Below are 20826 nucleotides of genomic sequence, written 5' to 3'. Positions count from 1 at the left end.
ACTCCTACAACTGGGTACCCAACCCTCTACCTTTTTTTTTTTTAATCTCCTTGGTGTGTGGATTTTCACAGGCATACAATGATTGGAAAACTGAGCTGTGCAGTCAGGTGTAAGTCATTACTTAATGACAGGGCACTCAGAGAACAATCTCCCTAACATTTTACAAAATTGGTACTTCTGGCTCATATTTAAGTGGAATCTATTAAACAATCCATTCCTGAAGAGCGAAGAGTTCCAGTACACCAGAGATTGTTTGCTTGACTATAATCAGAACAAATCAGATGTGTTGACTAATCAGTTATAATTGTCTCTCACCCTATGTATGACGTTTCAGCAATTTGAAAACAAAATCTTAAAATTATCTGACCCTGTGACAAAACAGATACCTAGTTGTGCTTCCTGCAACAGATACAAAGAGGCAAAATGACCTTCAGGAGTCAATGGCAGAGATGATCACTGACCCAAAATCTAGCAGCTCTTCACTCAGTATTTTGGTTTATTTGGTTCAGAATCCGAATGGACTGTAATTTCTTTGTTCTGTCATAATTGAGGCTAACAAGATGGAAAATAAGATAAAATTAAGATGATGAAAAAACTGAAAGAGAAATACAGATGTAGCAAAATCTTAAAAGAGGGCAGTGCTTAGGTAAAAACATTTTCAGTCTTAACTGTCATACAGTTGCTTGAGTGCATGCAGACGAGTAATAAAGCTGGTGAAGGGACTGGAAAACAAGAGTTACGAATAGCATCTGGGGGAACTGGGCCTGTTTCATCTGCTGAAGGCTGAGGGGAGACCTCACTGCCCTCTACTACTACCTGAAAGGAGGCTGCAGCAAGGAGGGCAAGCAAGCAGCAAGGGATAGGTTGTGAGGAAACAGTTTCAAGTTGCCAGGGTAGGTTTAGATTGGATGAATTAAATCAACTGATGAATTTCATCATGGAGAGTGTGGTCAAGCATTGGAATAGACTGCCCATGGCAGTGGTGGAGTCTCCATTAACAGACGTGGAACAGATGATTCTAGGATCTCCAACACATACGTATTTATAGTGATTATTACTTAAAGATTGCACTAATCAAATTTGCCAGATTGCAGCATCCCGGTGTAACAAGCTGACTACTTTTAACAGTTGGGATCTTCTGTAACAGCAAAGAACAAACTACTGTAAGCAAAGTTTGCAAATACTCTAGAGACTGTTATAGTGAAATTAATGTTGAATGGTTTGTACATTGTCCTCATAATCTGAATGGGGAGGCAAGTACTGCTTCTGAATCCAGGGAAGTCACATAAACTCATAAGTACCAAGCGCACTGATTTTTTATTATTATTATTATTATTATTATTATTTTTACCTTATATCTATTTTCTACTGAAAGGAGCTCTAAGTCAAGAAACTCATCAGTACCTTCAGAATTCTCCTCCTCTCCACTGCTGTGTACATCGGTGATGCTCTGCAGAAAGTGTAACGCTTACTTTTGATGACATTTTATCATGACATGCAATCTTGTGCAATTTAGGCAGGCAGAATTTTCTATCATCAAGACAAGTAATAACTCTAACAGTAGTCACTCAGAAGGGCACTCAGCCCTTGGAAGAAACATTCTTGAATAAAAAGCATTCAAAACTAAAAGGAACTCCGAAGTGTCAGTAGAAAACTTGACAGGAAAACATGGATAAAATGATACTCATCACAACAAGATTCACAAGCGAGTTCTGAAGAAGCCAAATACAAGGCAACCAAATACTAATTACACCTCTCTCTTAGAAGTATCTTACTGCTACTAAAAGATGGTTTATAAGAAACTAGTGTAAGAGTATTCTGGAAGATTCTAAAACCCCACACCAACCTAACATATGTATTATATAAATAATAAATTATTAGAAGTGACAAAACAAAGATCGTGTGTAAGAGTAAGGATGTTTCCGTAAAAAAAATCATATTATATAATCCTTGGACTTATCTGAGAGAGTCATGAGAATGTGGATAAAGGAGATCGTGTTAATTTTCTAAAGGCCTTAAAGGAAGTCTCTGAAAGCCTGTAAAGACACTAAGAAATCTTGGTATTAGAAATCAGATACTTACATGGATAAATTATCAGTTGAAAGGAGAAAAAGAAGGATAACTGTTAATTCACTGAGGACCTCTACAAGTACTTTTATAAACATTTGGAAAATGGAGTAGCACACGAAGTGACAAAATATGCTGATAAAAGGTATATTTAAAAAAAATCGTGAAGAAGGACTGCAATTGTAGAAGAGGACTGCATTCTGGTAAGTGACATAACAGCCCAAATTCAAATAAAAAAACAAGTGATTTTTGTGGAAAAAAAACCCACAATCATAACTTTATATGCAGGAAAATAGACTGTGTCTTTGAGAAATATCCTAACACGTGGAACATGTACTACTACTCAGTAAACAATGTGGGACTAAAACAGTGCTTTAAGAAACTGCTGCTTCAGTGTTTAGTCAAAACTAAGCCTAATATTAGGAAATCATGTGATAGGAATGAGAAAAGAAGTGGGAATTCAGAACATTACATCTTGACTGCTGAATAAACCTTTGTCTTTTGTATCAGAAATGGGACAATGAAGTTGGAAGACAGTATGGAAGACTAAGACCACAACAGTAGAGAGAGAGAAGCAGGGACATAACAGCAGTCTAGCACATCACATCTTACCAAAAAGATGCATCCAGTAGAAGATGCAAGTAAGAGTTTACTTTTTCATAAGTAGAGAATATCACACAATGTGAGCAGGTGTCACGCTAAAGAGAAGCTACTTTATTCAAGAACTGTGCAATTCTGCCACAGACACTTAGATGTGATGGTTCATGCAGATTCTAAAAACAATTAGGCAGTCTCAAAGAATTAAAATAATTAAAAAAAAATCAGTCAAAACTTATTAGTACAGGGATAGCAATTCCGAATTGCAAATCACTGGCACCTGCAATGAGAAATCAAGAAAATATAACTATACATCTATGTTGTTTATGCACTGTTCCCTATGCAACTGCTGTTAGCCAATCTCAGAACTGTACTCTAAATTCATATTCATTCATTGATGTCCCATTCTGCATTTCATAGCTGAATAAATGCCATATTCATTTTAAATATAATTTTATTTTTTTATGCCCAATAGTTTTTGTATAGCAAAACTGAACTTACCTGATTTTAAAATATATAATCTCCTCTCACACAGCTTATGGAGATGTCCAGCAATTATTACATTTTATGCAAGTTACTAACACTATATTATTGGTACATTCTTAGGAACATACTGTTTTATTAATTCAAATAATGCTACTAGTATATTTCATTTAAATAGCTTATAAATGAATCACAACCTATATTGAACTAAAGGCTTATGTGTCGAAGTAATATTCCAATGCATTAAAATACATTTTTTCCACATCAAATGTTTTAAATTGTACCTTTATCTGGATCCAACTGTTCCTGGGAAAGAATACCACACAATACTGGGTTCTTCCACACTCCCTTCTCTTGAGTAAGAGTAGTTAAAATATGCAGTTCCCGGCTGCCATTTTCCATCAAGTTTTTATGAGCCACCTGATGAATATGTTTTACAAAACAACATATTGTTAAAAAGAGGAAAAAAAGAAGCAAGTCTTTTATATTCTTTTATATCTTATGTAAAAAACAAACAAAAAACCTCCACAAGACACTTGACAAAGAGTTAAATGCATATCAAAATAACATTCAGCCCGTTAACAGTATTACTTCTGTCTCTACCTCCTAAGACTGAGGCAGAGAAACCTGAAGAGGAAACTGAACATCCCCAGCTTGCAGTGCAATTTATCAACGAAGCTACTTCTGAAACTAGAATTATGAAATGCGCTTCCCTTTTGAAAACTGAGTTTTAGAAAAGTCTCTTGCCCACATATTGGTGTGACATAAGCTGTAAGACACGATGGTTCTACGCAAGCATGATGAAGGTGGACTGAATTCATAAAATTAACTGACACGCCTTCTTCTGCACTTCATTAGCAGGATTGGTTGTGGAAGTAGAGTTCTATCTGGGAGCAAACTAAATAGACTGAAAACTCTGAGGATTATGGAGCAATGCACAACTAATGCCAGTCATAAAAGAAACTGCTCATTTCAACCTCTTCACATTCCTTTTACTTTCCCACCTGTTCTGAAGGCTGTGGAGCCTCTCGGCATAAACACATCTTTTAGGAGTTAATCTGCATTAGGCAGATGCTAGTAGAAAATCACTCTGAAAAAGAGCTTTGGATTTTCCTTTATTATTTAGGCTGAAAATTATGAAGTAACTGTATTTTGTTTTTCGCTGTTATTATTGCACTCTCTACCCTGCTAATATTTTGATAAACTACAGAATATCCCAAGTTGGAAGGGACCAATGAGAATCACCAATTCCATCTCCCAGCTCCACACAGGACCACCCAAAAATTCAAACCCTGTCCAAACACTCCCTGAACTCTTGCAGCCTGGGGCCATGACCACTGCTCCATGACCAATCACCCTCTTGGCAAAGAACCTCATCCTAATCCCCACTTGACTTGACTCTCCCTGATGCAGCTCTATGCCATTCCTTCAGGTCCTGTCACTGTCACCAGAGAGCAGACATGAACACCTGTCCTTCCAATTTCCCTTGTGATGGAGCTGCAGGACATGATGAGGTAACCTTCTAGTCCTTCACAATTTTTGTTGCCTTCCTTTGCACACATTCTATTATTTTTACATCTTTCTTATATTGTGGAGCACAGAACTGTGCACAGGACTCAAAATGAGGATGCAACAGTTTTGAGTACAGTGGGACAAGACCTTATAGCTCTGCTGTGCCTGATGTGCCCCAGGATACAGTCTGACCCTTTAGCTGAAGGGTCTCTTCCTCTGCAGGGTTGCACTACAGCCACCTGCATTCCAATCTATAAAGTACATCTAGGATTACACCATCCCAGGTGCAGAATCTGTCATTTGCTCTTGTCTAAATATTATACAACTGGTTATTGCTCAGTGCTCTAATCTAACAAGATCTCTCTGTAAGTCCCCTCTAATGTCAAGACACTTAATGGCTCTTCCTATATAGTTTAGAATAATATGCAAACTTATTTAGTGGGCACCCAAATTAAGAGTCCAGGTCACTGACAGAAACAGAATTGGCCCGACAGTTGGGAATATCACTAGTGATTGGCTGCAAGCCTGATACTGCCTCATCTCTACAACTCCTCGAGCCCTACCCTTAAGCCACTTGTTCACTCACCATATTAGTACACACCCAGCTGTATGCTGAACATTTTGTCCAGAAGGACACCTTCAGGGACAGTATCAGAAGCTTTTCTAGAATCCACAGAACTCCCTTCCACTGGATTACCTTTGTTCATTAAGTAACCTCATCATAAAAGAGTATTAAGTTCATAAGGCATGAACTTCATTAATCCATACTGGCTTGGATCAATTTGATACTTTGTATCATCATTTAAGTATTTTTCAATAACTCACAAAGTAATGTTCTTCATAATTTTGCCAGGCACGAAAGTGAGTCTGAGGCCTACAATGGCCAAGGTCTTTTTTATTGTGCTTCTTGAAAACTGGAATCACATTTACTAGCTCCCAGTTAACTGAGAAGCAGAATTTGTTTCACTGCCCTTGTCTGAAAGCAGAGCTCTAATCCTCAGCCAGCTAGTGCCCTGTAGAAGACCTAACAATCTGGAAGCCAAGGTGGATCTTGATAGGTAAGTCATTCAAAAAATAAACCTCAAGTGTACAACAGTAAACAGTAAAGAATAACTTACACAATGTTATTCCATTTCTAACAGTTAAAAAAGAAGTACATTTTAAAAAAATGAACATTCTTTCAAATATTTAACAGGAGTTTTTCTGCAAAGCTGCTACATGAACTATGACACAGACAAGTGATATAACTGACAACAATTGTTTCAAAGTATGCAGAATTTATAGCTGAAGGGCTTGATCTTTATCATCCAACAGGAAACAAGCCTTCATTGCTCAAACTCACCTGTACAAAAGCCTGAAATTCTTCCCATTTACTTTCAGGTAAGTCAAGGGGCAGACATAGCAGAAGTTCAATACAGCTTCTGGAAGACAAATATAAATATTATTTGATGTATTTTTTTTGCTTTTAGAATGTATAATCAACAGTTTTTTGTTCCAGTATCCAAATAGCCATTTGTTTAAAATGACAAAGCTGCAACAGTTTCTTTTGTGTGAACAGATAAAGATAAGGTGATCTTGGATCGCAGCCTCTCTAAAAAACACTAATTCCAAACAAGAAAAAAAAAAAGGATTTTTTATTAAGTCCAACACTGTAGACAACTTGTTAACAATCATGTAAACTGATGTACTTCATTTTAGGGATGGTGGCTTGTCCTAGATCAGGAGTATGAAAGACTGCTCCACCTCCAATAACCAAAGACATTCTTTCTCATATACAGCATTGACCTTGATGAAGGAAAACTGTTTCCCAGCTGTACAGTGGCTGGCTAGGATGGAGTTCATATTCTTCATGGCAGTCTGTGTGGTGCTGTGACCAAAATAATGACTTTAACAGCCATTTTAGCTTTTGTTCCACACTGTTCACACAGTATCAAGGCCCTCCCTTTCTGATTCTGCCCCTCAGTGAATAAGAGCAGGAGACACGCAAGAGAATGGGAGAGGATTCATCCAGGAAGATGCCCTCAACTACCCAAAACGATGTTCCACTCCATGCAACATCACACTCAGCAATAAGAAGTGGTAAAAGGGAATTTACAAAGGTTATCCATCTTCTTCTGAGGAACTGGCTGAGCATCAGTCCACCTGTGAGAAGCATCATGCGACTGCCTTGGAATCGCTTGTTTTGTTCTGTTTTCTTCTTCCACTTCTCACTTATTAAATAATTATTATATTGACACACAAGTTTTCTGCTTTAGTTCTGCTTTTCTTGTCTTTCTCAGCAAACTGCTGTATGGCACTTAGCTGCCTACCAAGATTAGCCTACAACACCAACCTACTTAGAATTTTTATAATATTAAACTGAACTGAGAAAGCACTTGGACAGTGAAAAGTTAATACTATACCATTTGGGTTTCGTAAACAAAAAACGTACTTACAGTGCTAAACGTTCAAGCACAAAGGCTACATTTTCACACTCAGAGGTAAGATAAGGTCGTGCTTTAACATAACTTCGGATAGCCACCGTATACACCTCCAACAGGGGCAGAGGATCTTCTGATGTTTTCCACTTTTCTGCATACTCCAGCAAGGTCTGTTCAGGGAGAGGAAGAAACACACACAAAGATCAGGAACAAATACAGGTTTTTTAATTCTGTACTCCTCACTAACTAGACTTTCCTTCTTAATGATTCCATTTATGGCCTTAATAGGAATTACGCACGTTGTTCCAAAAGTAATACCTCCTAAATATTTCCAGGGAAACAATAGATACAAAGAGCACAATAACACCAACTGGTAAGACAAACTCTGAGGTGCAAAATGCTATTTTGCAACATTACCCACTGTTGCCACTGCTGAAATACACCACCCACTGCCTCGCTGTACTCACATCCACTGTTTGGTCTCCATCAATGTTCAGCAAGCTTTGATGAATGTCAGTGGGTATTATTTCTTCCATACGGAGAAATTCAATGCCACACCTTTGCTTCATTCACACTTCCATGTTGAGACGCCATGTTTTCAGACTGCCCCTCTGTTGCCATGTGTCACATGGCAACAGAATGTAACGGAACATTGGTGGGAACGTTTAACCTCCAGTGCCGTACCACCACCATCAACCTCTGACATGGTGGGCCAATGTAACAAAACAGAAGGCGTTACTCTAGGAGCAGTCATTGTAAATGTTTTCAAAAATGTATTTTTGTCCATAAAATACATTGTTTCATGAAAATTGGAACTTAACCTCCTCAGCACACTAGAAATTGTACACTAAGCATATAAAAATCGTATGAGTGACAACTTCCCCCCATCATATCACCAGATGGTTCTGTCTGCATTCACATTTTCCAAATATAAAAGCCTAAAGAGTATGTCTGGGAACACAGATATCTTTTTTCCCCCCATACACTTATAAATGAGGCACTGAAATAAACACTTTCAGATGCACATCTGTACAATTTAGCTTCTAAAGCAAGTACATCAAAGCATTAGTTTGATTTTAAATTCTATACTTCCAGGAACATTTTTACTTTTCCTCTCTTCTGCCATCTTGCCAAACTAAGCATTTCGAAGACTACAAATATACACCCAAAGCCCATTAGTTAAAAATCCATTTTCCTACTTGCCACATGAATAGAAAAAAATGATTTAGAAATAAAACTATGTGGAATGAACTAATTAGAATAGGGCTAATTAGAAAACGCAACTCTGCAGGGATGGGAAAACCACCACCACCAAAAGTACAGAAGGCTTCCATTCATGTCAGGATCAGGGGGACTCAAACACACATTTAAGCTGGAAAAATGAGTATAGTTTTCACAACATGCAAATCTCCCCCTTGGATCTCTGCTCTGAAGCCTAGGGCAACATACCTGGTTGGTAAACAATTTCTGCACTGCTGCGGGCTGCAGCCGGTTGCATTAAGATGATGGGTGTTGCTGTTTACATTTTGGGGGTGAAACAGGTAGAAATCTCTCAGTAAGAAACAGTAATTTATGTCATCCAACAACCTACTCAAGAAGGACCATTAGAATAAGCTGTTCAGAATAAAATCCTATAGATCTGTAAGTATCCTGAAGGATGGAGATTCTACAGCCTCTAGGGGCAACCTGCTCCATGCGTTTGACTAACGTTGACTGTGGTTATTTCTCACCAGTATCAAAATGCAGCCTCATGAGTGCTGAGTAAAGGGACTGATTTCCCCCATGGTTGCACTCACATTAACACAGTGAGGGCACAGGGTGGGCTGCTCAGCTCTCTGTCCAGCAGGACAGCAGCAACTTTCCCTGCAGAACTGCTCTCCAGCAGTTGGCCCCAGGCTGCAACAACAGTGCAAGGGCATTCCCTCCCACTGGTAGGGCCTCAGCTTGCCTCAGCTGAACTCCCTCAGCCCATTCCTCCAGGCTGTGGAGGTCCCTGTGAGTAGTAACCCTGACCTTCAGCGTGCTGACTGCTCCTATCAATTCAGTACCATCCACAAACTGGCTCAGGGTGCACTGCCCTCTCATCTGATTGACCAGTAACAAGTCACAGAGCTTGTGCTCCAGCGTGGTGCCTGGAAAGGATGCCACAAGCAGCCTGCTGCCACCTGGACTTTGTACTGCTCATCACAGGTCTTTTGAGACCCACAGTTCAACTACTTATTATATTGCCTGGATAAGCAGCCTCTTTCGTGGTTTATAAGGATACTGCGTGAGACAAAGTCCAGAGCATTGCTGATGTCAGGTAAAAGAAGAAAAAACAACCAGAAAGCATTAGCTGCTGTCCTCTCATCTGCAGAGCCAGCTATTTCTGCATGGAAGAAACGTTAAAGCATTTCTTGTAGCTCCTACGGTCAAGGCCAATAGTAAAAGTCATGCTTTCTCTTTTTATGTCAGCTGGAATTAAAACTATTTTGGCAATACTGGTTCAACTCTGACAAAGCTGTTATTTTTTCTAGAGAAGACAATCAGAAGGAGTCCTCTGACAATAAAGCTCTTGTGCTACACATACCTGAACATAAAGCAATGAAGTGCATCTCAGCTAATTTGAACATTCAAATATTAAAATGTAATTTTTAACATGCAAATGTAACAATATTAGTGAACTCTTTATGCCTGGGATATAATGCAATTCAAACCATCAAATCAAAATTTGAGCAAGCCATCTTTGGCTTCATCTATTAGGAAGTAACAGAACAGAACATTAATTCTCCAGGAAAGACAATTCTGTCATGTTACAAGGCAATATATATTTATTCCTGTCTTCAACTCTTAAGTTTAATGCAACTCAAATTCAGTACTGCCTTGTCTATGTCACACATCTGACCTCAGTTAACTAATGGTAGTATTAAGAACATATTTAAAATTCTCCTGTTTGGCAGTGTCCAAAACAAACACTCTCAGTAAGAAATTATATGTCTTAAACTGAATCAGGAAATATTTCAATGTGCTTGTCTGCAGTCACAATACAAGCCAAGTTGCAGCACAGACAAAACAAAATACCAAGGGTATTCTAGTCAAGGACATAACAGGCAAAAAAATACTTTTTTTTTTCTGGCTAATAGCTGCATTAAAACTGATTTTAATTTAAAAGGAAATCTCAGAAGAAAGTCACCTTTAAAAGAAATTACATACTCCACCTTTTGCTGCAGCAGAAGACAGCACCTACAGCACCTAGTGCTCTCTGCTCAAATCCTGGATCTCAAAGGAATATTGTCCATTTTGCTCTCACAGCCAATACGATCCCCTTGTAACAGCAGTTAAAAAAGCACTGCAGATCATGGCAGAGCAATCAAGGGACAGCAAAACACAGCAGTAGCACAAAAGAGACAGCAAAGGAGGAATGGATAAACAAGCTAGCAACATTTGCAAATGTCTATTTCTGTATCATCTGGCAATCTGGACCAATGAACTAGAATAATCAGATCAGAACAAGACATCAGCTTCACAGGACCTTCAAAGAACCTCTCAAGTCTCCCTCTTCCCAAATGCTCATACAGCCAGGTTTACTCTGATTTCAGTTACTGATTTGTCCTAGGTGGCACGCTTAAGGATGCTACCAGTAGAACAGCAAAGCTGAACAAAATAGCCCACCTTATGCTAACAACAAACACTAGAGCTTATCTGATTTTATGCTTTTTTAAAGAAGCAATTCCTCCTCCCAGGTGAAAATATGAAAACCAGTTGCTCGTGCCATTGTGAGTAAAAGAGGGACAACCACAGTAATAAAACATTCAGCATAGCTCCCTGTTTATTTGGATACTTAAACACACCAGGAAAACTCATCATAGTAGTATGGGATGCTTCCTTGAGTACACTGCCATTTAGTTTCACTCAGCTGATTGTTGAAAACTGTTACAGCAGATCTGACCATCATCAATCTGCCAAAGAGTTTTGGCCAGCAAGATAACTTTGCATTTAGAAAGCTGATATAGTAAACAGGATTCCTGACTTGATATCAGGAACGCTAGGTTTACCTGTTAGTTGATGTAAATATGATTTAAGGTATGGTGCATCTACATCTTCAGAAGTCTGCAGCAAGCAGCCAGATAAACGCAATCTTTGATGTAGCAAAAGACATTTTGAAGTTAGCTAACAAATCAGGACAGCATACCCTGAAAGCCTCCAAGTATCAAGTTGAGCAGGAGAGGAAAGAAAGGGTGCAAGGAAGGAGAAACCCCCCAACTCCCCACAGATGTAACTTAAGCAATTGCTTATCTGATAAGCAGGGCTGAAGAGGATTCTCACCTGGTGCTGCAAAGACAGATAGCAACACTCAATAGAAGAAATTAACTGCCCTCCCAGAGTGTTGTAGTAGGCGTGGCGTTTCAGTAGATACTGAAACAAGTCATTGGTAAGTGACCCTGGAGATGGACTGGCATCAAAAAGACCAGAGGATCTCAAGTTTCACAGGGCAAGAAAGAGAGCTCACAGGTAGCCAGCATGCTGAAAAAGCTCCAGTGAGTCACTACTGGAGTTTGATCTGACTATGTGGGAGTACAGAAGCACCACGCAGTCATTAATATCAGAAAGCTGGACTGAGGAGGAATTACAAAAGCACCTGCAGAACCTACAAAGGCTCAACCAACATCATCCCAATCCAAGTCTAGCTTAGTAAGCTGAAGCAAACAAAATCTTAGTTTGAAAATACGTTTAGAAGTAGTTAACCACAATAAAATTAAATTTAATCAACAAATTCAAATTGGCAAGTTCTCAGAATTCACCACCTAAAGAAAATTATTTGGCATGCTGGTGGGCACTGCTCTTTAAAAACACACGCAGATTCACACCAACTGTATAAAGCAAGCAGAGGCTTGCACTGTAACAGCAGCACTAATTTCAGCATTAAGCAGTGCTATTTGTACCACATATATATATAGATCAGTCACTTCCAAGCCATTATATGAACTATATTAAGCACTTACGCCAACCACACCCTTCGTAAGTATTCTTCAATTATGACAGATTGTCTGGATGTCCCCAGACTACACAGTACTGCCACTGTACAAAGAAAATCAAATTCATTCTGTTTTCCTTAATGAATCACTGTTGTGCTCCGTTTACAGTCATAAAAAGAAAGAATTTCACCCCCAGCCCTGGGCCTCATTAAGTTATTTATCTCCCCTGTCAGGACATGCTTGTTAATCAAGCCAAGTACTGTGTTCAGGGCACAGCAGCAAAGTTTTGTTCCTCCGTGAGTCCGAAAGTGCATTTTATTTCAGCTGCAGCTTACACGTTCAGGAACATTCTGAAAATGGAAGCATTTCAATTTGTGCAAACAAAAATCAATATGCATTATATATGTGATTTAAACTGCGGAAAATATGGGTTACGTTCAGACAACACATTTCATCTTTCTCAATCTTTATCAGTATGGTTACATAAATGTTTTGCAGTAGCAATGCATCTACCAGAGGACATTTCTACTTTCAAGTATTACATCCAGTAGCTTCCTTTGCTAAAATTAGCCCTGCAATACCAAAGCTGTGTTTCACACTAAAATAAGAGATTGTTTACTATTAACTGCAGTTTCAGATGTATGGTCCACACCTACATGCTTCTTGACAACCTGATGCTAAGATCTGATTCTTTACCTCTTAGATACCTGGATACAGGCAAGCTTACTTAAGTATGTTAAAACGTACCTCAAACTGTCACTTCCATTCCTGTCTAAGCCCAGGGGACTAATAGAGAAAGAAAGTGACAGACAGCAGAGACACAGGTCAGCTGTGCCTCTGAAACCACTCCTGTACTAGCAAATGGTCTGTTTCATTGACTTACCCTCAAGCACGTTTACACAAGAGTCCAAGCAACAAGCGTGACAAAATCATCTGGAGATGAGCCCATAGGAGCTCTACACAGTGGCAGCAAGAATGCCCTCTGCGAAGTCATCCTGGAGGCAGGGGCAGCAGCTGCTGCATTATGAGCAGTAAGGCTCAGGAGTGGCAGCACTGCTCAGACAGATCACCCTGATAGCTCACATTCTGTGGAGCATGTGCTCATGAAGGCAGGGCTCACCTTCAGTTGGCACAGCCCTACTCCAGTAACTGTCAGTAACTGACCCAAAAGCACAGATACTATCACAGCAAACAGTAAAGCAGGCTAGTTTCAGAAAACAAGGCAAGCTTTAGTTGAAGAACCATTCACAGGTTGTATAATCAGATTGATCACAAGCAAATTGAAGTGAATTGAGGATCCTAAGTTTGATATCATCATGCATAATCTCACCAAGCAGCACGGTGCAGTTGTAGGTGCATGGTGAAGGGCTGCCAGATTCCCAATCTGGGCAGAAAGCTGATACATGCATGGCTTGTTAGCAGAAGATGCCAGGAGCTGAATGTCAACAAAGATTCCCAGCAGTGATGCCAAAAGACAAAGCAGCTTGAATAATGAAACTAAGGCACTGCAGCAATGACTCTGGAACACAAAGGTCTTAGGAATGACAAGTCTAAGTGAATTCATTTCCTCATATCCCAATACTGAACTGGTTGGGACAAATGCACAATCTCTAGCAAAACTTCAAGGGTAAAGGTTTTGTCTTCAGTAAATATCTAAGAAGTGGGAGGCAAAGGGACGAGGCTGAACTCTTCTCAGCAGTTTGTGGTGATAGGATGAGAGGAAATGGCCACAAACTGAAGCATAGCAAGTTCTGCACAAATGTGTGTGGGAACTTCTTCCCAGTGCAGTGACGGAGCAGTGGCACAGCTGCACAGAGAGGTGGTGGAGTCTCCTTCTCTGGAGACGTTCCAGACCCGCCTGGACGCCTACCTGTGCAACCTGGGCTAGGGAGCTGCTTGGGCAGGGGGTTGGACTTGGTGAGCTCTAGAGGTCTCTTCCAACACCTACAGTTCTGTGATTCTGTGAAATGTATATATAATTCACATATATGATGGATTGTGTATGTATTTTCATATTAAGACAAACCTCCTTTCAGTTATATTTTTCCTCCTTTGGGGCTACACTAATTCTGCTATTCTTGAACCAGACTTTTTTTTGGTTGCCTGAAAAAAATGAATTGGCTAAGATAAATAACCAAATTAAAATAGTTTCAAAGATGGAATGGTATGTTGTCTGTAAAGTATTTCTGTAACAACTCAAAAATACCTACTTGAGTTCCTCTATAAGCAAACTATACTCCCTTTCTAAATCTTACATTAGCTATTAATTTGAAAGACCAAGACAATCACACCTGAACATTTCTGGCTAACGCTCCATGTGATTAAAGCACAAAATTATCCTTTGCATCTTGAAATTTTTTCAGTAAAACACATACTCTGTACAAGAAATTCCAGTTCACCAGTACTGGAGTAAACCAAAGTAACTAGAGAATCATTTGCGTCATTTGAAAAAGTGCATACTTTTTGGTGGATGAATTTGTGATATTTATTGGTGGTGGCTAAAGTAGGAGTAAAGTTTTTACAATAAAAGCGTAGAAGAACTTACAAGTCATAATCCCTCTCATTCACTGCTAAGAAACGTGTATGTTCTGGAGACATGCTACCTAGCGTACAATCACGTAAGGGAGTTCTTGCCAAAGCATTACATGAATGTAAACAAAAGATCATGCTTCATCTTCAAGCATCAACAGGCAGTGCTCCTCCTTTCTCAGATAAAACAGCTGTGTTTCCCCTCAGGGCGGCAGAAACAACAAAACAAAGAGGTAAGGTGCTTCACATTTACTGTGCGTGTGGCCAAACCTAGACAGCACCAAGAAATCTAGTGATTAAAATCTACACGCAGTAAACAACAAATCCCATCATATCCACACATCATTCAAATAACTAAGGTAAATAATATTACATAATATTAAAAAATAACAAGTTAACAAAAGTGTTAATTATGCACAATTAAGGATCTCACAGATCACTGAAGATATGCTCACCATGTTTCACTTCAAAATGCCTTAAATAAAGACTCATCCTTAATTTTTAAAAACAGAGCAAACCAAAAATCACATCGCTTTTCTACCTGTAAATGTGAACAGCAAGGAGCTCAGAACAGGAATAGATCTTCTGGATGTATTAAGTACTAGTATCACAAAAGCTATAGGAGTATTGCTAATTTACAGCTGGCAACTACATAAAAAGGGGTACATCGTTTAAAAATTCAGTATTTAATTTCTGATGTTGTAGCACATCACACACAACAAAAAATTTTGGCTGACTTTCTAAATCAGAAGACACCCAGACTTCTGGTATCCTAATAAATTTCCAGGTTGATGTGATATCCACTACTGCAGCACTTATGGTTTATTATAAAGCATACTCTGATTTAAAGATTAGTAGGTTGTGAAAATACTTTGTCACTACTGTATTTTCTTGAAGCTCTACAGTCTTATGAATGGTGACTGCAGAAACAAACTTCCAGACAGCCCCAAGCTTAGTCAGGACTTGCAGCTCCAGTTGGAAGCATATAGGTTTATGGGGTCCAATGAGTTTCACCCCAGGGTACTCAAAAAGCCTGCTAATGTCATTGTGAGACCTGTCTCAATTAGTTTTCACAAGTCTCGGGAAACTGGAGAAGTCTCATCAACTAGATGCTGGCAAACGTCCCAGTTTCAAGAAGGGCAAGAAAGAAGACCCTGGTAATTACAGGCCTGTTAGTCTCATGTTGATGCCTGGCAGAATTATTGAGAACATATTACTCTATGAGTTACTGAAAGACAACACAGTCATAGGTCACAGTCAACAGGGTTCACAATGGGAAAGACCTGCTTAACAGACTCAAATCTCAATTATAACAAAGTTAACCACCTAATCAACCAAGGGAAGGAAGCCAGTTCATGTTATCTTTTCAGCAGTGCTTTCGCTGATGCTTCTTATACTATCTTTCTGGTCAAAATGTCCAGCACATAGCAAGACAAGACCATGATGTGAATGTGATGTGTGAACAACTGGCTGATATGCTGGGCTCAAAGGTCATAGCAAATGGAGTTACCTCAGGCTGACAGTCAGTCACTAGTGGGGTTCTGCAGGGCTCCATTTTAGGGACAATTACCTTTATTGTTTTCATAAAAGATCTGGATGAGGGACTTGAAACGCTAAGTCTGCATATGAAATTAAAACAGGAGGAGCTGTTAACTTCCTTGAGTTTCCATTCTCTAGAGGGTAGAGGGGCCTTGCAGAGAGACCCTGACAAACTGGAAGGCAGGCAATCACCAACTGCATCAAGTCTAATGAGAGCAAGTTCCAGATTCCATACTTGGGATGGGACAAATCTGCCTATTCATACTGGGGTACAAGGGACTGGAGAGCAACCTCGCAAAAAGGGATCTGGAAGCTCAGGTTGACAGCAAGTTGAATCTGAGATGGGAGCATGACCAGGCAGTCTGAAGGGCCACCAACAGCACTGGGATGCATCAGGCCAAGCGCTGCCAACAAGGCTGGGGAAGGGGTTGTCCTGCTCTGTGCTGGTGCAGCTTCATCTTCAGTACTGCACGCAGTTTTGGCACCACAGTACAAAAATGATATAAAAATATTACAGTGTCCAAAGGAGAGCTAAAGAGATGCTGAAGGGTCTGAGGACAAGGGTAAGAGGAGCAGCTGAGGTTCCTGGGTTTGCTCAGTCCAGAGCAGAGGAGCTGAGGGGAGCCCTCATGGTGTCTGCAGCTCTCACAGGGTGCGGAGGGCAGCGCTGAGCTCTGCTCTGTGTGACTGCAACAGGGCCCGAGGGAACGGCATGGAGCTGTGACAGGGGAGGGGCAGCTGAGGGTCAGGGACAGGTTCTTTACCAGAGCCCTGCCAGAGTTCAAGGAGAGTCTGAACTCTTAGTCATAGGGTTTGACTTAAAGGTTGTCCTGTCTTGGAGACAGGAGCTGGACTCAAATATGCCTTACAAGTCACCTCCAACTTGGAACAGTCTCTGATTCAATGACTAGTAATCAAGCTATAAGTAATTTCATTAGGCTTAAAGTTTAAATTCTTCCCCTTGTTTTCTTTTAGGAGTCTTATCAGTTAGCTTTCTGCTTTCTGTATTTTTTTATACCTTGGAATACTACTACATTGCTCAGTGGAAGAGAAATTACTTTCTCATCCAATCTTTGCAAGGTAACAAGATTAAACGCAATCACCCCAAAGTTATTTTCATTGCAGTAGATAGATCCAGCCCCTGGATCACTGTTTTGGACAGCCTCTTTCCTGAACCTGCTTCATTTCTCTGTACCAATACTATTACATTCAAACAATTCAAACAAGTTTCCACTACTCTTGATTTAGAGAAATAATACACTAAGTTAATCTGTGAGATTTTTCTCTCTCCATACAAGATTATAACCTAGGGAACAGAAATTAAAAAGCACAGGAAGTCAGATGGGAGAGACATATTCATGAATTCTGTACTGCACTTGAGACTCTGAAGTTTGTTCTTTTTAAGGCTTTGACTTCACAAGACTACTATAGGAAAAATCTCAACTACTTTTGCCAGTGTTTAAAAACATCAAAGGCCAAAATATTTTTTTCACTTTGTCAGAGGTACATGAAAGGACAAATTTCCTGTCAAAGCCCTAGGTAAGAAAAGAGCAGAGAATCCACTTAATGGAGCTTGGAATGCCAGAGATACACGTATCACATAGGAACAAATAAATGACCAGCCAGAACGCTGAAAAGCATCTCTTTATTTAAAGTAACAAATCATCCTCCTGCAGTGCTATTATTATGTGACTTAAAGATCAAGAGAGCTAAATATGCAAATGAACACAGTTTAAATTGTTTTTTTAAACAGCTGACTTCTATGCTAGATCTTGTTATAAACTCACTCATTGGCAGTCAGCACCTTTTTAAAGTATACAACCAAATTAAAAGGGAGTAGAATTTGAAGTACTGTGAACTGTTTGCTCCATGTAAGTACTGCTTAAGTGGTTCGCATCGGAGTCATTTTCTTTTCCTCCACGAACAGGGCAAATGCAAGGCCATATATATTCACTTCCTTCAGGTCATGAAATATATATTGCCTGTGGTCAGCTCCAAACCACAGAAAAAAGGAAGTATTACTCTGACCTTTAAAAACTCCACCTTATTTACTACATTTGCATGTATTTCAACTCCCATTTATTCAAATTTCATGGGTGTTACTTCAGAAGTGGAAGAACTGTCTTCTGAATACATACAACTGCATTCTAAGAATGCACAACACTAAGTTTTTTTTGTCTTTTTTTTTCCCCCCCTCCTGCTTATCTATGTCCAAATTACTAAAGCATGCAACGACATGCCAGGTGAACTAGGCAATGCCAGAGGACACAGCAGCTGTAAGGATATAAAAATGCTAATCATGTCTATTTAAAGAGTCTTCCTATGCTAACTGCTATGCTAATTGACTGCTGCTGAATGGGCAGAACACTGACAATGCAGACATACTTACCTCCAAAGAGAAAGGAACAAATGATGACATCCAATCATTTATTACTAGCATGATAGGACAAAATGAAAATGTAGTCCCGAAAGCAAGCTGTAACACCCTTAACAAAACTCTGCAGTGCAAAGAGAAATGCCACACACTGTATCCCAATACCTAGTATCCTATCAGTTTCTGCATTCCTGCATTAACTTCCACCTTCCCAGGTTTGACACTTCAAAACAGATTTAACTGAAGCTCATACAAGTGAGGTTTACTAAACTTCTCTTGGTAAAGTCATTTGTTCCCCTTTGTGAATGTGTATTTCATTCTGCTGTCCTTCCCATTCATCTCCATACCTTGAAGGTAATGATTAATAGAACGTAAGGATTTAGAAGTCTGACTAGCAGATACATTTCTTCTCGAGCAAAGAAACCACCTGCTATTCAGGAATGAAAAATAGCCCAGGTAGTAAATTAAAGACCCCCAATCTTAACCCCCAAGATCTCTAATCTTAAATCAGTTTTCAATCTCCAAACTCAAGTCTGCTTCTCTTTGAAAATATTTCACAGTTTCACATTGTTGACTTCTCTGAAGATGCAACAGCTATGAGCTACAACTAATTGCCTCTGTTTAACTGTTAATCAGAATCACAGAATTGTAGGGGTTGGAAGGGATATCTGGAGATGATCTGGTCCAATACCCTGACTTTAGAACATTCCCTAGAATAGGCAACCAGAAGGGGACAGAGCAGCATTTGAAGAAGCATATAAACTTTCCTAGCCAAAGGAAGGCAAGGAAACTGGTATGAGGGCTGGAAGACGTGCTGTGAGGAGACACGGACAACACTGGGCTGTCCAGTCTGGAGAAGAGCAGTGAGGCAACCTCATTGCTCTCTGCAGCCCCCTGAGGAGGGGATGCACGGAGTGTTGCTGTATGGGAACAGCACAAAACTGTGCCAGAGGAGGTTTTAACTGGACATAAGGAAACATCTACTGTGAGGAAGGTCTGACATTGGAACAGGCTTCCTAGAGAGGCAGTTGATGTCCCATGTCTGCCAGTGCTCTAGAAATATTAGAGATAATGCCCTCATCAATGTGCTCTAACTTTTGGTTTGTGCTTAAGAGATCAGGCACTTGGACTGGATGATCTCTGTAGGTTTCTCCCCATTAAACCATCAGAACAGAATAGTTCAATATATAGTAATACTTGAAAAAGGACATTTCTGCATCAGGGAGTAAAAGCCCCACGAAACATTTGTTAAACTTTTGAAGTTCTTGCAGTATCTGTGGTTCTGCATGTTCACCAGTGACATAGACACTCCTCTATGCTCAGACCTCAGTGTCTCTGCCAGTTACTTCCCCCACAGTACACATGCTTCTCAAATGTACTTGCATTCCAAACTGGTATCTCAAAGAAGCAATATCAAGGCACCTCAGATGTGCATCTGTCCAGGAAAGAAGGAAGGCAGGCAACTGTACACAAAGAATGGAGAACACTGTAGTTCATGACCTTCTAGATATATTCTCACTAAGGATGCTCATCCTGATTCTACAGACACTACAGTATTTTGCAATCTCAGGAAGCTGCAACTGAAGTACAATTTGAGCAGTTAAGCCATCAGACATATATGAAAGGCAAAACTGTTTTTTGTCTCAAAGCTTGCTTCATGAGGCCTTTTTGGTGATTAAGACTCTTAACTGACAAATGCAAACTATCTAGGTGGGTGTCACCATGCCACAGTACCTCTGCTTATGAAAGATAAGCAGAAACAGGACAAGCAGTCTTTTGCGGGGGTGCTGCTTGAAGAAGCTAACCACTGTAAAAGGCAATAATGCTTGTGTATGGCAATGAAGGCACCACTCCCTGCTGGCTTATCTGTTGGGCCAGGTATGACACACTAACAGAGAGAAAAAGAAGAAAAAAAACCCAACCAAACAAACAGCAAGACGGGGAATAAAAGGCCCTCCCTAAACTAAGGATTTGGAAGAACTCCCAAAGAAACTTTTGCCGAAGAATTCCCTGAGGGGAAAACCTCTTTGGAAGAACCTATCCTCCTACAAACTGCTTGGTGCAAGGCTTCCTGGCTTTCTCCCATCCCCCACGGGGGCAAGATAAGCTCCTGAGATCAACAGGCTTACTACAAACCTCGCTGGACCCACAGTGGTGACTCTTGCTTTCTACAAAGACTTCTTGCTTTATATTTCCTATCTTTTTTCTACTGCCCATCTTCCCTTCCCCATATCCCTAAGCAACTAGGATTTGTAATAAAACTGGTCAGGCTAACATTTGACCCATTGTGTCTTAATCTTGCCGTCGGGCATACTTATATTAAAAAAACCTCTTCTCCCTCCTATAAATT

General features: G+C 39.9%; 1 protein-coding gene across 2 annotated transcripts in view; it reads right to left on the bottom strand.

Annotated features, from left to right (window-relative positions):
- The window catches only part of ZNF292 (zinc finger protein 292), a 57959-nt gene that overhangs the window by 20507 nt on the left and 16626 nt on the right, over positions 1-20826 (bottom strand). For both annotated transcript variants that reach the window (XM_065730994.1, XM_065730996.1), the window contains exons 2-4: positions 7095-7249; positions 6002-6080; positions 3432-3567 (exon numbers count right to left, since the gene is read on the bottom strand). In XM_065730994.1, coding sequence (XP_065587066.1) covers positions 3432-3567; positions 6002-6080; positions 7095-7249 — 370 coding nt within the window. The remainder of the gene's footprint in view (positions 1-3431; positions 3568-6001; positions 6081-7094; positions 7250-20826) is intronic.

Source organism: Cyrtonyx montezumae, unplaced genomic scaffold, assembly GCF_038088225.1.
Source record: "Cyrtonyx montezumae isolate F1298 unplaced genomic scaffold, pur_monq_1.0 scaffold_13, whole genome shotgun sequence".
NCBI lineage: Eukaryota > Metazoa > Chordata > Aves > Galliformes > Odontophoridae > Cyrtonyx > Cyrtonyx montezumae.
This window is presented reverse-complemented; position numbering and strand designations above follow the sequence as displayed.